Source organism: Desmodus rotundus, chromosome 9 (assembly GCF_022682495.2).
Source record: "Desmodus rotundus isolate HL8 chromosome 9, HLdesRot8A.1, whole genome shotgun sequence".
Classification (NCBI taxonomy): Eukaryota; Metazoa; Chordata; class Mammalia; order Chiroptera; family Phyllostomidae; genus Desmodus; species Desmodus rotundus.
Window position 1 is genome coordinate 12698876 of NC_071395.1, and position 17179 is coordinate 12716054.

At 40.4% G+C, this 17179-nt stretch overlaps 1 protein-coding gene and 1 long non-coding RNA gene across 12 annotated transcripts in view; one reads left to right on the plus strand and one right to left on the minus strand.

Annotated features, from left to right (window-relative positions):
• Positions 1 to 17074, plus strand: part of SCOC (short coiled-coil protein) — a 29225-nt gene extending 12151 nt beyond the window's left edge. For 2 of the 11 annotated variants that reach the window (XM_053911147.1, XM_045202518.3), the window contains exons 2-4: positions 13302 to 13373; positions 13722 to 13805; positions 15275 to 17074. In XM_053911147.1, coding sequence (XP_053767122.1) covers positions 13302 to 13373; positions 13722 to 13805; positions 15275 to 15417 — 299 coding nt within the window. In that variant the 3' untranslated portion in view covers positions 15418 to 17074. Of the gene's footprint in view, positions 1 to 11617; positions 11787 to 13301; positions 13374 to 13721; positions 13806 to 15274 lie in introns of those variants that run through there. The other 9 variants (XM_045202517.2, XM_045202521.2, XM_024569201.3 and 6 more) reach the window with 8 other exon arrangements.
• Positions 1284 to 11460, minus strand: LOC128779213 (uncharacterized). The gene is made up of 3 exons (XR_008425129.1): positions 11360 to 11460; positions 4234 to 4274; positions 1284 to 2317 (listed from the first exon to the last, which is right to left on the minus strand). It is a non-coding gene; the product is annotated as an uncharacterized lncRNA (long non-coding RNA).
• Positions 17075 to 17179: the final 105 nt, after the last annotated feature.

Consider the following 17179-nt stretch of genomic DNA (forward strand, 5'->3'; position numbering starts at 1 on the left):
GAAGAACACAGCATCACTTCTGTGATATTTTTGATATCACTTGTTGATATTAAGAACCATGAGAAAATAACTACTCTGTAATCTTTAAACACATTCATGGCATGAAAGTCAAGTAAGGACTGAGGAATTGTTCCGGATTGAAGGGGGCTAAAGCCACAAGACAAGTAAACACAAAGTATGTTCTGAATCAGGAGCTTTTTGCTGTAACGAACATTGTCAAGGAAACCGGTGAAACCTCAGTGCACTTTAAAGATTAGATGATATGAATGTATGGATGTCATTTTCCCCATTTTTTCAGTTGTCTTGTGCTTGTGAAGGAGAAGATCCTTCTTTGTAGGAAATACGGGCTGACGTGTCCAGGGGGAACAGGGCATTGGTTTGGCAACTAACTCATCCATCTTTCAGGAAAACAGAGAATCCTTCTCGGCATGTTTGTAAATTTCTGGTAGTTGAGATTGCTTCAAAATAAAAGTGAAATTAAAACAAGGAAGAGGGACTGTGCTGAAGGAGGCATTTACCATGTATGTCTAATCTCCCTGCCCCTCCCTCTGTGCCTTGGGCGTCCTATAACCAAACTTGCCACTTCCTACGTTTTATTTTTCTAAGACAGCTTTTTGCACGCATCAGTAAAGCTGCAAGAGGCAGTAGGGAAGTTTTGACAGACGTCCCTAATCTTAACGATGGTATTTTCACATGCCCCTCAAAATCCGCACTCAATTATGGATTCACGTCTTGCTTCCCCATAGTATTACAGAAAACTTACTTTGAATGAATTTCGCCACTAGAGGTCAGCAGTGCACCATCTCAAAGAGAGCACAACTGTGATCAAGTCTTTAGCAGTTCCCCACCTGTGCCCTTAAATGGCATTCATGGTGTGTTTCAGTTTATTCCGAATATCTGGACAGTGGTCAGACATATGTTGTGATGAGGGGACATCAGCTGTCACTCCAGGTGATGTTCCATGTGTGCCTAATGTTCTATTAAGGGTGAAGAGCTGTGACTTGAGCCACGAGGAAAATTACTTCTCACTGGGATGTGATGAGTGGCCGTAGGATAATCTGATAGGAAGTAGTGTGAGTTCTGGGGTGAAGAGACAGTGTGGAAATCCAGTGTCATCCTCTAAAGTAACTCGGACACGTCTGCTTTCTATGGGATAGAAGAAGTAAGGAACCCGAGAACATTCACTCATCCATTCAGCCAATATTTGTGGACACCGGTGTACTTGGCAATGAGGCTGAGTTAATGCAGATCAATGGTTGGTGCCCCCAGGAGCTGAAGGAATCAGGGGTGGGAGGTCTCTTCACATACAATTAGTGCCCACAGACCACTGTGCAGGGGAACTCTCCCTCGGGTCTTCCTATTTCATCCTCCCCACAGACATGAGACCAATCCCTGCAACTCCCACTCCTGTAGATGGTCACCTGAAGCAGAGCAGGGCCAGGCGGGGTTTAAGTTGATGATGCTTCTCTGAGGTGATGTTAACAGTAGACTGTGCATCTTTTACATCAAATCCAGAACAGAGCCACAAAGATACTTGCAAGAAAATGTTCAAACCCAAATAGGGTTGTGATCAATGATGCTTGTTAGAAAAAAAAATTACATTTTATTTTAACATAAAACTCTTGGAGGACAGAAGCAAAACTCTAAGTAAAACTAATGTCCCAAGACATACAGACCCACAGGGAGCTGTTTGGGGAAACTTGTGTGAATGAGAAGGAGGGGCTCCAGAATACCTGCGAAGGTCATCGTCGATTTTCTCCCCAAATGAACACATGATATTTTCTTGTACTTTGCTTCATGTAGCACATAAAACAGACCTGTTTTGAACTCTGGAGTAGCAGAAAGTTCTGGGCTCTTTCCATAGCTTCAGGAGCTGTTTCTCCCACAGCTTTAATGGAGCTGGAACTGATTGGATTAGTTGTCATTAGCCTTTAGACCAGGCACACAGGTGGCTCAGAGCCAAGCGCCATACCCCCATCCCCCGAGGAGCGAGGCATTCTCCGCATCACTCGAGAATTAGAAAGGGAGCCCGGCCGCACCTCTGCTTCCAGCTGGGAGGCCTTGGTCTGCGCTGGGATGCGGGTTGCTAACTGTCCACAGGCTTGCCCTTCTTTCTGATTATTACGAAGTTTGGTGAGATGGTGAAAAAGAAAGGGGAGGGGAGAGCTACAAAATAGGACTTGGTTTATGTTAAAAACACCATTATTGTTGCGCCATTGACTTCTGATGCTCTCCCGGCCCCAGCTGGTGTAGTTCTCTTCTTTTTCTGACTTGTAGGCATCGCACCGACACTTTATAAGAAATTTGTGGTGTTTCCCTTCAGATAATTGTACAAGGAAGGAGAAAGAAAAATAGGCATTTCTTACAAAACTGGAGGTTATTCAGGTTAGAGGTTTTGGGGAGAGGCAGTCTTCCCAGGCCCTGAGTGTCACTGGCTGCTTTTGCTGGTTTGCCAATGGCACATGGCCCTGCCTGGCCCTTACTTGGTCATTTCTTGGGGTGTGTTTGCACAGAGCAGCTCCAAAGAATGAGGTGGTAATGCCTCCCCCCCTGCCCCCCGCCACCGCCCATCCACTGAAGACTGAACTTGCTTTCACTTGCTGTAAAGGCAATGGGTTCCCTGCACTCGGCGTTCCTCTCCTGTCCCATAACCCACTGCACATGCAGGCATCTGCCTGGGGCAGCTGGCTCTCCACCGAGGGACTTGGGGGCAAGGGCAACAGAAGCAAACCTGCATAAAGCTCACTGGTGAGCAGGGAGTAGGAGTCCTCGGATGCTGTCCAGGCATCTCATATCTACCCTCTTCCGGTATTCGTGCAATCCCAGCAGGCTAACTCGTTAGCTAGTAAGTAGCGCAAAATCTCAGATCCTGACAGCCTGACAGAGAAACTCCCAAGTTGATTATTTTTAGTGTAAGTGATTACCAGGGAAACAGAAAGCTATGAGGATTATGCTTGTGTATTGAAGCTACGAGGACTTGCTTGTGTGCTGGCAACTCCTGTGCATCCTTTGACAGAACACTAGTCACCACTGTACCCGATTCCTAAGCCCTTCAAATAATCGCTTTGTCTTACGAAAACAGAACCCCTAGTGATTAGTCTTGACTTTAAAGCAGAACAACTAAGTTTTAGAACAGCTTAGTGGGACCTGTACCGAGCTGAAATGATGGATCGTGGTAGATTCATATCTAGAGAATCACAGAAACCCACAGCCACAGAAGCTGGAATGGAGCGGCTCAGAGACAAGTCACTCAGGAGGGCTTGCGGAACCTACAGCAGGCACGTTGCTAAGGGCACAATGGTCAAAAACAAGCACACCGTCAAAGGGTCAGGCTTAAACATGGGGAACCACCGACTATAACTCATTGGCATCGTCATTTGACAGTTTCCTCAGTGTTATTTTACACACTGTTAGAGAAGTGGAATTACCTCTAGTCCAACCCCTCATTTGAGGAAATGGGGGTCTGCAGCAAAGTGACTCATCCCCTGCAGGCCTGTGGCCAATTTTAAATATCTGGGTACTCTGCACTATCTAGTTACAACAACACTAAGATACATTTTCTAACTAGCCAATACGTGAAGACGAGTGAGCAAGCACAGACTGGGCCAGAACTGGGAGCCGGGTTTCCTCTTTTTCAAACCAGTGCTGGCAGAGCAGAGTTTTCCAAGCCAGCCATTTGCATACCAACGTCGAAGTTTTTGCCACATTAAATTAACCATTTGATTAACATCATTTTTGAGCTTGGCTTTGTTCTAGGCAACAGTATCTGCAAATTGAGAGTTGGCTATATTCATATTTCTTGATTACAATAAGACACGTAACCACTGTGACTGTTCTCAAAAGCTCCCCTTTTACAATCGGGGGTATACCCTTGGGGAAACTGATGAATCGAGGCTTTTTGTAGAGAAAAATAAGCATCAAGACTGCAAAATCATTCCTAATTACTTTCATTTTTGTCACAAAGTTGAAAGCTTGATTTCACAGAGACCCTAATGTCCTTCTGAAATCCCACTTGAGAAGCTCTAAAAGTACACTGGTAATTTCTTTTTATCTATTGAACAAATGAATGAGAGAGACTCTGATCAAATTAGCCACCTATTGCTTATTACCAGGAAATTACAATCTTGAAAAAAGTATACACGAACAACCTAATTCGCCAAATAATACCATGGTATAAGATTAAGTCTAGTTTTGAAATCAAGTTTCAGCAAGTAGAATATATTCTTTACTCACCAAATTCAGGGCAGCATTCATTCTCCAATGAATTCAGTAACCTTCCAAGGGAAAAACATGAGTAAAAAGAAAAATGTGAGTTCTTAATTTAGGAATGAGATGAAACACATTTTGCAAATTAATGAGCTTAAAGTATCAGGGAACACACCTGGTTACACTTGAAAGTTATCAAAATGCCTCCATTTCACCTATTTCACTTTTAAATATCCACAGTGTGTTTAGAAGCCTCTAATTACCTAAGATAAGCTGGAAGTCTTTATGTGCATGATGAGAATGTGTCAGATTGGAAGATCCGCGCGATGCGGAAGTTCTCAATTTTGTCGTTTATCATTTCTTCCTCGCGTCGCTCATTGCTTTGGAGCAACAGTTTTCAGTTTGGAGTGTCCCATTCTCTATGAAAAATATCTTAATTTTCTGCTTTTTTTTTAGATGGGGTATGACATTATACCATCTAAATACAAGCAGATTCCAGATAACATGAATGTTCATCGTAATCAAATATTTCCACGTAATTTCAGTAATTTCTATTTGGGCTTGTATGTCTTCCTTATTCGAAAGAAAAAAAACACCTTTTTGCCTATTTTTAAACCAGTATTTGTTGAAAAATATAATGCAAATATGGAATGCCTTATAAAATAAATATATAGTTTAGTGAATGTTCACTTCATGAGTAGTTTGCCAAAATTTCAACTCCCTTTTTATAGTCACTTGGGTGTACTGTTCTTTTTTTGGTAACATTTTTGTCATTTCAAGGGCAGATCTTAATTATCAGCAACAGTATTTTATCCAATTTGCAACACTTTTTGAATGTTATATCGCTCTCTAACCTTATGATTATCTTCTTATGTTATCTTTTTTAAATAGTTCGTCTTCGACTTCCTTTAAAATTTAAATTATCTAGCAAGATATAGGTTTGGTTCTGGGATTTTTAAAAAGGTAAATGCTCTAAAATAACCATATTCTACTTTATAGCAGTCATTTTCTTGCATCCCTTAAATGTTTTTTTTTAATCATCCAAGGTGCATCCAACATAAACCATAGGATTTTTGTCTGTTTTTTAAAACTATGTATTTTAAGTGTCCTTTTACCTACAGGTTTCTTTCCATTCTTTTTCCCCTTGGTGCAAATTACTTTCTTTTTGTTAAAGAAAAGGGCTTTGGTTTGTTGTTGTTGTTTCTGCCTTGTTGCTGTTTTGTTTCATACCCAGGTTTTGCCCATTTTATCCTGGAGGTAGGTTTACCCTGCATCTCTGCCCTCTGCATTTTGCATTAAATTTCTACTTGAGGAGCTTTGTCAACCCAGGTTGCAATTTTCTTTTATCTTTCTTTCTTTTCTTCTTCCTTCTTCTTCCCCTCCTTCTCCTTCTCCTTTTTCTCCTTCTTCTTCTCCTCCCCCTTCTCCTCCTTCTCCTTGGTCTAGACTGTTTCATAGATGGTGGTGCATTCTTCTTCCTTCAGAAAGTAAATGCTCTCTGGGAGTTCTCTTCGTCATGTTAGTGATGTTGGTGCTCAGTGTTTCCCAAACATCTTCTTTGTTACGCCCAACCCCCAGAGCCTTTTGGACATCATTTTCTTAATCAGCGCCTCCCCTAACTAAACTGTATTTTCTCAAACATACCAGAGTGGGCAAAAGTAGGTTTACAGTTATTTGTATGGAAAAAGACATGCAGGTTATGGTTATTATAATAGCTTTATTAACGCAAAAGAATAAAACTGTTTTGTGTGCTCACAACTATAAATCTACTTTTGCCAGGCCCTGTATTTCAGTACCATAGCTCTTTTTCTTTCTGGACTTTGATGACATAAATGCTGGATTTTTTGTTGTCTCTCATTTCTGAGGTTTTGGGGTATGTTTTTCCCATTGATTTTTCTCTCTGTTGCTTAGATTGAATGATTTCTCCCGAGGCCTCTTCAAATTCGCTTTTCCCTCTTTCATCTCCATCCTGCCATTGAGTCTTTGCAGACAGTTTTTAATTTGCGTTATTTTATTTTTCAGACATAAAATTCCCATTTGGTTCTTCTTTATAGCTTCTATTATGTTGCTTATACTTTCAATTATAACTTCTGTTTCAGGATTTTTTTGTGATCACTTGTTCAAGTATTTTTAATAGCTGCTTAAAGTCTTTTCCAGATAATTTCAACATTTGTGCCATCTTAGTGTTGGTATCTGTTGATTGTTATTTCCATGTGAATTGAGATTTTCATGGTTCTTCATAAACTGAGTAACTGTGGATTGGAGCCTGGATATTTTGACTCTGACACTGTAAGCCCCTGGGTCTTGTTTCAGTCCCACGAAGCATGTCGATATTTTTGTTGTAGTAGAAACTTGAGTTGGTTAGGTTGAGGCTGCAAGTTCTGACCCACCTTCTTTGGTCGGTGGTTTCATTTCAATTTGGAAAGTCTTTGCAGTGTTTTATTTTTGTTTAATTTTAAGAATCCTAATAACAATTCAATAAAGTAGGTATTATGATACTCATTTTACAGATAAAAAAGATAGATTTGAATTCAGCCGATTACTAGCCGTATCATACTGGACAAAACACTCTTTGAACCTTGATTTCCTCACCTGTACAATGGAATTGATAATACCTATATCGTTGGATTGTTTGTGCTGAGTAAAATAACATGTGACAAGCATAGCATATTTTAAACCCTAAAGAAATCCTGAACAGTCTTCTTCTCATTTAAAAACATCAGTTTTACCAACTGAATGGGAGCTGCTATTGGCAAACAACAGCTCTGGCAAGGGGCTAATATCCAAAATATATAAAGAACTCATACAACTCAACACCAAAAAAACCCAATTAAAAATGGGCAAAGGATCTGAACAGACACCTCTCCCAAGAAGACATATAAGTGGCCTACGGATATATGAAAAGATGCTCAACTTCACTAGCTATCAAGGAAATGCAAACCTAAACTACAGTGAGGTACCACCTCACACCTATTAGAATGTCTGTTACCGACAAGATAGGTAATACGAGTGTTGGGGGGGTTGTGGAGGAAAAGGAACTCTCATTTGCTGCTGGTGGAAATGCAGACTGGTGCAGCCACTGTGGAAAACAGTATGCCTGTTCCTCAAAAAATTAATAGAGTTACCATATGGCCCAGCACCCCTCTTCTGGGTATCTACCCGAAAACTCGAATACATTTATTTGCAAAGATATATGCAGCCCTCTGTTCATTACATCATTATTCATGGTGGCCAAGACATAGAGACAGCCGGAGTGTCCTTCCGTAGAGTACTGGATAAAGACGATGTGGTAAATGTTCTTAGATAGTCTTCATGCAAGTCCTTTGTTAAACGGCATATAGATTGGCCTAGTCTATAGATCATCTTCTCATTTTCTCAATGGTTTCTTTCAAAGAGCAGAGATTTTTAATTTTTATAAAGTATAATTAATCATTTATTTCTGTTATAGTTATTGCTTTTTGGGAGACCTTTGCTAAATTTTGCCAACACTAAGGGGATAAAGCTTTTCTTCTCTGTCTTCTTTTAGAAAATTTATTGTTTTAGCTTTTATGTTCAGTCTATGATCCATCGTGAATGAACGTTTTGCTATATGCTATCAGGTGGCATATGCTCTAAGATATATATGTGCTATCAGGTTGAGGGTCATTGTTCCCCCATTCTGATATCCAGCTGTTCCAGAACCATTTGTTGAAAAACAATCTATCCTTTCTCATGGAATTACCTAGTATCATTATGAAAATTAATTAATCGTATTATGTGTGGGTTTATTCCTAGATTCTATAGTCTCATTTATCAGCATGTCTATCTTATACCAAATACTCCATTTATTTTATTGTGAAGGCTTTACAATAAGACTTGAAATAAGGTAGCATAAATCTTCCAAGTGTGTTGTTCTTTTACAAAATTGTTTTGGCTATTTCAGACGTTTTTTCCATACGAATTTCAGAATCAGTTTTAGACCGTAATCGCTGAGAGAAGTGATACTCCTGGGGCCACAACTGCAGCTGTCCAGACTGTCTACGAGCAACTGCTCTATTGCACTGTGTCCTGATGATTTGTTAAGGGTTTGTGTGGTCTGTGTTCGGTTTTATTCCTTTCGATGTCTTTGTCTAATTTTTGTATTAGGTAATGCTGCTCATGTAAAATGAGTTGAAAAGTGTTCTTTCCTATTTTATTTTCTGGAAGAGTTTGTGTAGAACTTATATAATTTCTCCAAATATTGGGAAGAGTTTACCCGTGAATTCATTGGGATCTGGAGTATTCTTTGTGGGAAGGTTAACCTAGTAATGACATCTTGTAGACACAGGGCTATTCATATTATCTATTCTTGTGGAGTAAACTTTTGTATTTTTTTCTTTCAAAGGATTTGTCCATTTCATATAAATTATCAAATTTATTGGCATAAAGTTGTTCACAATATCCCCTTATTAGCCTTTTAATGCCTGTGGGGTCTATAGTGATGTCCCTTTATCATTCTTGTTTTCTATAATTTATGGTGTTTTCTCTTATTTTTTTTTAAATAAGTCTATTCAGAGCTTTTAATTTTATTGTTCCTTTAAAAGAACCACTTTCTGGTTTCATTGATTTTTTTTATTTTATAGTTTTTCAATGATTGGTTTTTGCTCTGATTAGGTGTAGCCTATTCTTTGAAGTCATCGGAAGATTCCCAGGTGGTTCTAATGTGCAGCCAAGATTGGGACTTGGGTTCAGTCTCCTTACTGCTTTTTTGTACACTGTACTTGTTTACAGATTACAAAGGCGTGAGAAACTCTCCAACTGTAGTTCTATTTACACACAGCTCAGCTCTATCTGGTTTTGCTTCAGTGCATTTTATAGCACTGTCAGGATTTTGTAACTTCTTAATGAACTGACCCTTTTATTTTGTTTTTAGTATGAATTTCTATGATTTTTCATAAAGGTAAACATTAACGACAACTTTCAGGCCATTCAGTTTACTCTTCCTTCAGTTGCCTACTTATGTTATTTGAATAATTTTATCTGAAATTGTCAGAATTCTTCATATTTTCAGAGCTTTACTATAGTCTCCCAGCCCGTGGTTTGTTTTTAACTTGATTAAAAATGTCTTCTCTTTGGTTTTAAAAGTTTTAACTCTTCTGTTTGTAAAACCATCAAAATTTAAAACATTTTCATTAATGAATGGCACTGTTTGGCTGGTTTAACAATTTTTTTCCTATGATGTTGTCATAAATACATCTGTTTTCTAGAAGTTTAGTTTTGTTTTTCACCTGTTATATTTACTTCATTCAGAATTTAGTTTTATTTGTGTGCGAGATGTGGATCTAATTTCATATTTTTATATGAATAGCCAATTTAACCAAACCAGCAAAAAATTTTCCTTTCCAAAGCCAATTAACATGCCCTGGTGGGATAGCTCAGTTTGTGAGAGCACCATGCACTGAGGATGCATTTTCGATTCCGGGACAGGGCACATCACATACAAGAGTCAACCAATGAAGGCACAAATAAGTGGAACAACAAATCGATGTTTCTCTCTCTCTTACCCCCTTCCTCTCTCTCTCATCAAAAAAAAAATCAATAAGTAAAAATATTTCAAAGCCGATTCGCAAAGTTATTGTAGCATTTACACTCCCAACAGGAATGAATAGGTTTTCCCACAACCTTACCGATGCGTCTTCCATATCAGACGCCTTCGTTGTACAACAAGTTACAGGCACAGGCACTCTGCTAATTTTCTTTTTGCCTATTCTTGTGTCAATACCACATTTTTAAAAATTGCTTTTAAAATAATTACAACCCGATCCAGTCATTGTACTTCTGGATATACACCCAAGAGAAGTGAAGGCAGGTTCTCAGAGAGACATTTGCACACACTGTGTTCACAGCAGCAGTCACAACAGTTGAAAGGTGGAAGCAGCCCAAGTGCGTACTGACAGGTGGATGGACAACCAAAACACATACATACAATGGAATGTTATCCAGGCTTAAAAAGGAAGGGAATTCTGACCCGTGCTACAAGGATGAGACTTGAGGATGTAATGCTAGGTGAGTCGCAAGAAAACACTGTATGATTCCGCTTACATGAGGCACCTAAGATAGGCATATTTATAGAGAGAGAAAGAGTAGTGGTCGCCAGGTGCTGGGGGAGAGCTAAATGGAGCTTTGTTTAATGGGTTTGGAGTTTCAGTTTTGCAAAATGAAGAGAACTCTGGTGATTGGTTGAAGAACAACGTGAATATACTTAACACTACTGAAATGTACACTTTTTAATATACATTTTTAATATAACCCTTAAAAGGGTTAGGGCCATACATCAGCAAAGTGTACTAGAAGTAAAAAAACAAGAAACAGACATAAGACTGACCCCTCTAACTCAGGAGACTTGTACTCAACAAATACTGAAAGCGAAGTGGGCGCACTTTACTGTAAGGGCTGGCTACCGTATTTTGCCATGTATGATGTGCACCCACATTTTGGCCCAAACTTTCAGGGAAAAAAATCTTGTTTTAATTTTTAAATTCAATTATGTATTTATTTATATTTAGAAACAAAGCCGACCATCGTATTCTGGGGTATTATTTTGCATACGGTTATCGTTATTGCTTTCCAGAGAAACACTTTTAACGCATTAAGTGTAAATAAAAGAATTAACAACATTTACATAGATACGGAATCAGTACTAACCGTGTGTGATGTGCATCCTTATTTTTCCCCGCAGAAATTTGGGCAAAAAGTGCTCAGTATAGATGGCATTTATGAACAGTACCAAGCCAGATAACATCACATCCCAAAGCCCGGCACATAGCATTTGACACTATGTGTATGACCTTGAACAAGACATTCACTCCTAAGCGTAGATTTCTTTCTGTGGGTTGTTTTGAGTTTCAACATGGAATATGGTGAGAGAAAGTGCTGTATACCAAAATACTATTAAGGTATTTTCTCAACTCTGTAATATAAGTAAATGGTCAGGGTACTACGTATTTGGAGAGGAACAACCAACTAGAGGTACACATGGGAGGTTTCCGACTTGGGAAAATAAAAAAATATGGAAAAGTCAGCTGTTAGAATTGAAGAACCACGGAATTGCATTGGCTTCATCTGTTATGACCACAAATGCCCCTTTCTTACATTTCAATGATTTCTCCATTGCCCAGCGTTTCTTATTACCAACCTCCTTCCTGACAGCTGTCAGAACGTTCCACATTGGATTTCTGAGCCCAATTTTCAGCCTCCCGCTGAGACAGAACAGACGCTACGCTTGGATGGGCTTTCTCACGCTTAACTTCTCTTCTGTGCTGTTATTGGCTGTTGCTCTTCCAGCACCCGCCCACAACTACCTCAATCCTGATTGGATGCCAATGTCCTTTTGTTATGGCAAGAGGTGGAACCCTGAGTTTGGAGAAAGGACGATTGGGGCACCCGGCAGCTCATGCGCACGCGTGCCTTCTTGAGTGGGGATTGGCGGGACGGGGCGGGACTCCCGGCTCTGCGCACGCTCTGTGGGCGGAGAGGGTGGAGCTGCCGATGTCAATTGCTCCAAGAGTCCCGGCCTGAAGCATCCTCCAGACACCTGCCCCTCCCGGCCCCTCAAACGGCAGGTGAGGGCAGCCTTGGGCAGCAGAGGGCCTGGCCCTGGGACACTGGAGTTGCGGCCTCCGTATCGCCGAAGGCCCAGGGGGCGAGGCGGGCTGGAGGCAGCCCTGCGCCCCCGGGGCCCAGGAGGAGCGGCTTCGGGCCTGGGCGTCCGGGAGACGGCTGACACCTCGGCAGAACCCATGCGCAGCCTCTTTTTCTCATCTTCTCTTTATTGGGCCCAGAGCTTCGTTGGGGGCGGTGAGGGGGGCGCTGTCCCGGACGCAAAGGTCCAGCCGCTCCTCCCCCCGCCCCCCCGCCGCCCGCTCCGGAGTCGAAGGCCGCTGTCCAGCACCCCGGCTCTAAAATGCGGCTGCGGGAGGGGCGTTTGGGTGCGAGGGGACCTGGCCCCTCTGGACTCTGCCAAGCCCAGGAGGTGGGGGGAGAAGTGGCCGAGGCCAGGATGGGGGGCGGGGGCAAGTGAGAGGTACAGTGAGGGCTGGCGACACCTTTTTAGGCGCTGAAAACAGCTCCCGGGTTGGTTTCTTCGTTTTCTTCTGTAAAGGGTCCTTCCTGTTGAACAAGTTTTGGGTAGTTACAATTGGAACTGAGAAAGAGGACACTTTACGGAAAGGCAGGGCTTTTGTTGTGCAATGGATCCATTCTGGTACTATGACGTAACAATGTTGAGGACGTGCTATGCTGTGGTCCCCACACTATCCGTACCTGAGGATCCACAGCTATCTTTGTGTGTTCTGGGCGTGACCTCATGAAGCTCAATAGAGAGCCGTTTTCTGGGGATCTGGCTCCGCGTTCAGATCCCCGTTTGGGCCAAACATTCCCTCAATTTATGGGTTTATGTAACCAGAACAAGTTAGAATTTGAACGGATCGAAATCAATGAACCACGCTGACAGTTGATGCAGCTTGAAGGGAATGAAATTTATTTTCAGTTGCTTAGTTAGTAGAAATACCACAGCAATTTGATATTAAGAATTGTAAAATGTTTGGCAAAATTAGATTAGGGCTATATTAAAGTTTCTTCCATTGCATAATGAAGAAAGGGACTTTATAGTTAGACCTAGGTTTGAATAATTGCTACAGACGTTGGCTCTGAAATCTAAGGCAAAATACAAAGACTTTCTGAGATAGTAAATCTGACGCATGCTACAAATTCCAAATCTGTAAATAGCTGTGGTGTTCTTTTGGTTTGATGAATAATATACATGAAGCTTTTAGTACATGAATGCACAATGACATTAGTCTTTCTGTAACTGCTAGCATTGATCACTACTTTTAAAAATAATTTCATAATGTAAGTGGTATTTTATTATGTATTTTTTGATAACCAAAAATCTCAGCATTTTCTCTCGTTTACTTCTCTGTCTACACCATTTGTAGGTATCCTTTGCTTACCCATTGGGTATTTATTCTTAGAAGCAGTAAAGCATAGGAGAGGATGCTTACTGGGTCACAAAATTTTGTTTTGAAAAGCTTTTAGTTTCTGTGTGTTTCTATGTTTCTAACTTTTTCTTATTGCAGAGCAGTCATCAAGGACTTTCTGTCCAAGGCCCCAAAGTTTGTTACCCAAGATGATGAATGCCGACATGGATGGTACGTTCTTTTCCTTTTGTATGTTCCTGGTTTTGTGCAGGCTTTTGCTTTACTGAGCAATGGAAAGAACAGAGAAGAGTATTTAGAGTTTTGGATTTGGCTAATTTACTTACTCATATCCCTTCTAGTTCTGGGAGGATTTAAGTGAGCTTCAGTTCCTTACGGTGAGATGCTGGCAAACACCGTACCTCGGTGCTCTTATCTGCAATGTGGGGATAGAACTTTTTACTTCACAGGCTTCTGTGTAAGTCAAGTTAGAGAACACGGAACAGTTCACAGGTCTTTTAAGTGCTACACTACACAAATGGTACCTAATGTTAATAGTAAATTTGAACCTTTTCATTACAGCAGTTGATGCTGAAAATCAGGTGGAACTGGAGGAAAAAACACGACTTATTAATCAAGTGTTGGAACTCCAACACACACTTGAAGGTTAGCTTGCATTTTGTAGTTTTCTTGAATAACATCAATTAGTTGACATTGTAAGCCTTTGTGATGTTACAATTTTTTAGTGTGCACAGTTTTAAAAAGTATAAATTTCACATCCATTTCAGCATTTTTCCCCCTCCTGCCTGTAACTTTAGCTGGTGATTTTAAGGGACAGATATGGTTCAATATGAAAGTCAAATAGTGTTCATAAGCCTCCATCTTTATGGCCTGATCTGATGCTATTTAGTATGTGAGAGCCCCCCCCCCGCATTGTATTCCTAAGTCGGCCTGTACTAATACCCCGTGTTAGCCTCAGAGAGTAAAAGTGACTCCATCTGAGTCTTTTCATTTTCTAGATGCAGTGCATAAAACGCTAACACTCTTAGTTTTTAATGAAAGTAAGATGTAAGGTTTTGGGGGGGGGTTGATACTAGACTGAGCAGATCATATCACTGCAGTGGCGCCCCAGTTCACAGGTAATGTCACAGTTAATGAAAGCCACTCTGGAAGGCGGTTACTCCCCTTTCACCTTTCAGAGCCAGGTCACACACAAGGCCTCACACATTCTACCTCAGACACTCTGCCCAGCCCCCAGCCCCCCCCCCCCCCCCCCCCGCCCCCACTGTGTTCTTTCCGTAGGCTTCTACTCAGGGTCTTAGTTGCTGTTACCTTCTGCTGCGATCTTTTTCCCTTAGTTATTTGCATATTTGTAGGCTCATTCCCTCTCTACATTTCTGGTCAAACCACCTTGTCAAAATACCTGTCCCTGACTGTACTGTATAAAAGGCCAACTTCCCTTTTCCTTCCTGTGACCCTTACTCTTCTAGCTTTCTCCCCTGACCCCCGCGTGGGGCCCCCCAGTGCACACACGCCCATATGCACATTAGAACGTAAGCTCGGGGAGGCAGGGGCCTTCTTTGTCGGTACTGTTGCCTCTAGAACAGTGCCTGGCTCCAGAGGGCACCCAATACTCCGCTGTTACATGAACGAACGGAGGGGATGTTTTCTTTGATCATCACAACTGCATCTTTTGAATTTCTTACTAGTGTAAAACTACAAAATGTTCAACTGCTTGGAAGAAACCCAGTATTATGAATTCAGTTGTGTTCAGCTTCCACATTTTTCTTACACATTTCTAATGAAGATGTTCTGGTTTTACATTGGTAAGACATGAACTCAAATTCACATTAAAAAACAAAGTCCATAATTTTTTAAATAACCATTTTAAGAATTAAGTAGTCAACATAAATGTTTTCAAAGAATAACATTTAGTCTACTGTGAAGTCTCATTTTCGGAATTCCAGCTATTGATTTGCACTGTTTACTTTGTTTACCTTAATTTCTAAACTCATCTGAATTTAAAAATCGAAAATTTAAGAAGTGTGTTGTCTAAGAGTAAATGTTAAGCATTTTATACTGTGGAGTCACTGCCATCATTTTACTGATAATGGGCTTTTTTATTTTCAATATAGATCTCTCTGCAAGAGTAGATGCAGTTAAGGAAGAAAATCTGAAGCTAAAATCAGAAAACCAAGTTCTTGGACAATATATAGAAAACCTCATGTCAGCTTCTAGTGTTTTTCAAACAACTGACACAAAAAGCAAAAGAAAGTAAGGGGCCGATATCCCTTCTGTCTTATGGAATTGCTGCTGATCTTTTTTTTCTTTAAAACTTGGATAGATTCCAGAAGTTATAGTACTTTTGTTGTGGCTTCATTCAGTATTTATGAAGGTAATGTCAGATCTAGGCAAAATTAAGAGCATAGGAGAAGACTTCCATGAGTTTGTGTATTATGTTAGTTTATGAAAACGTGAAAATGTAGACTTTATAATTAGAAATGCATATATTTATGAAACTTGATAAGGTTTTATCGAATTTGCTTTGATTTGTAGGTTTAGCACCATGTTTTATTATAGGCACAGTAGGACATACAAGAAAATAACCACATGTTGTGAAAAAGTGACCAAAATCATGTACCGAATGCACAGCTTTTTGTACCCTGTCTACCATCTTGTGCCTCTTCTGCATTTGCCTCGTCCTTCCCATTTCCCTTCCCCTGGAGGAAAAAATTGGTTTCACATTTGTAAGAGTAATTTCAGTAGTTAATCATTTATGAGAGTAACCTGACCTCTACAGTTGAAACTCAACCAGAAGTCAGGGCTGGTTGGTTGTTGTGCGGCCTTGCGCCCACCTACTGGCGCTGCGGTCAGTGATGGGCGGAGGATGTGACGGGCGGTGCACTTACTGCGCAGCCCCGCGTCCGTCCGTGGGTAGTGGCCTCACACCCGGCTTCGTGGAAGTGCACCCTGTGCTGTTTGCACCCCTACTTCGCGACGACGCTCTTCTCAGAACGCCTCCCGTCACTTAGCAGTGCTGACTGCGTTTGGTGCTGGGATTGGGACAGGATTGTCGCTTGCTCTTTTCTCAACTGAAAGAGGCTATAAAAATGAAGATTTTTTTCCTTGAAGCTGAATTGTCAAACTGGGAAAATTGTTGAAAACTTCCCTCTTACATGTACAAAACAACTTGGTATCTGAAAAGATGAGCTCTGGTTGTGTGTTTGAAAAAGAATATTTTGAGGAAAAATAGAAACACGATGGAAAAAGTACTTGGTAAATAGTAGTAACCAACTCCAGATGTTTTTACTCCAGGTCTGTGTTATCTCTGGCATAGATTAGATCTTTAGGGAAAATATATATGAAAGTAGATTAAGTTTGACTAATCTTATAATAAACCACATCTAGAGTGTTTGGTCTCAAGTATATTTATAATATTCAGCAGATCAATTTTTGCAGAGTCCTTTGAGTGTATCAGTATCAGAATCATGAATAAAACGGGAGTTTTACATGTTATACTAATAATGTTCTCAGTATTTTATCTCACTGTTTCTCCCAGAGTTCTCTGTAAGCGCAACTACTTGGTTTGCAGAGTTAGTCATTCTTTAACAATTTTTTAAAATTACATTACAAACTAATTTAAAATTAGTTTGTAGATTCCATTTGCTAAGGAAATTAATATCAGAAGTAATGTCAAAATATTAAATATTCAATAGAAAGATACACTAACATAGCTTATAGTTATTAGGTTTGGGCTACTTTTAATCATGTAATAATGTTTGTATTGATGTACAATTTGATGAATGACTTTAGCTGTATGACTATATAATCATACTGCAAAATATTTTGCATCCCTTTTGTGACTTAATTTACAAATGTTAAAAATGGTGTTGCAACCTTGCTTTGCTGTTTAATAAAAAGCTGTTTCAGAAATGGTACTGTGTTCTGGTATCACTGGGTGGCATGGTGGGGTCTCCAGGGTTGTTCAGAGCTGCAGGGTGCATGGCCTGTCTTCCTTAAGTACAAGTTACTGGGTCTTT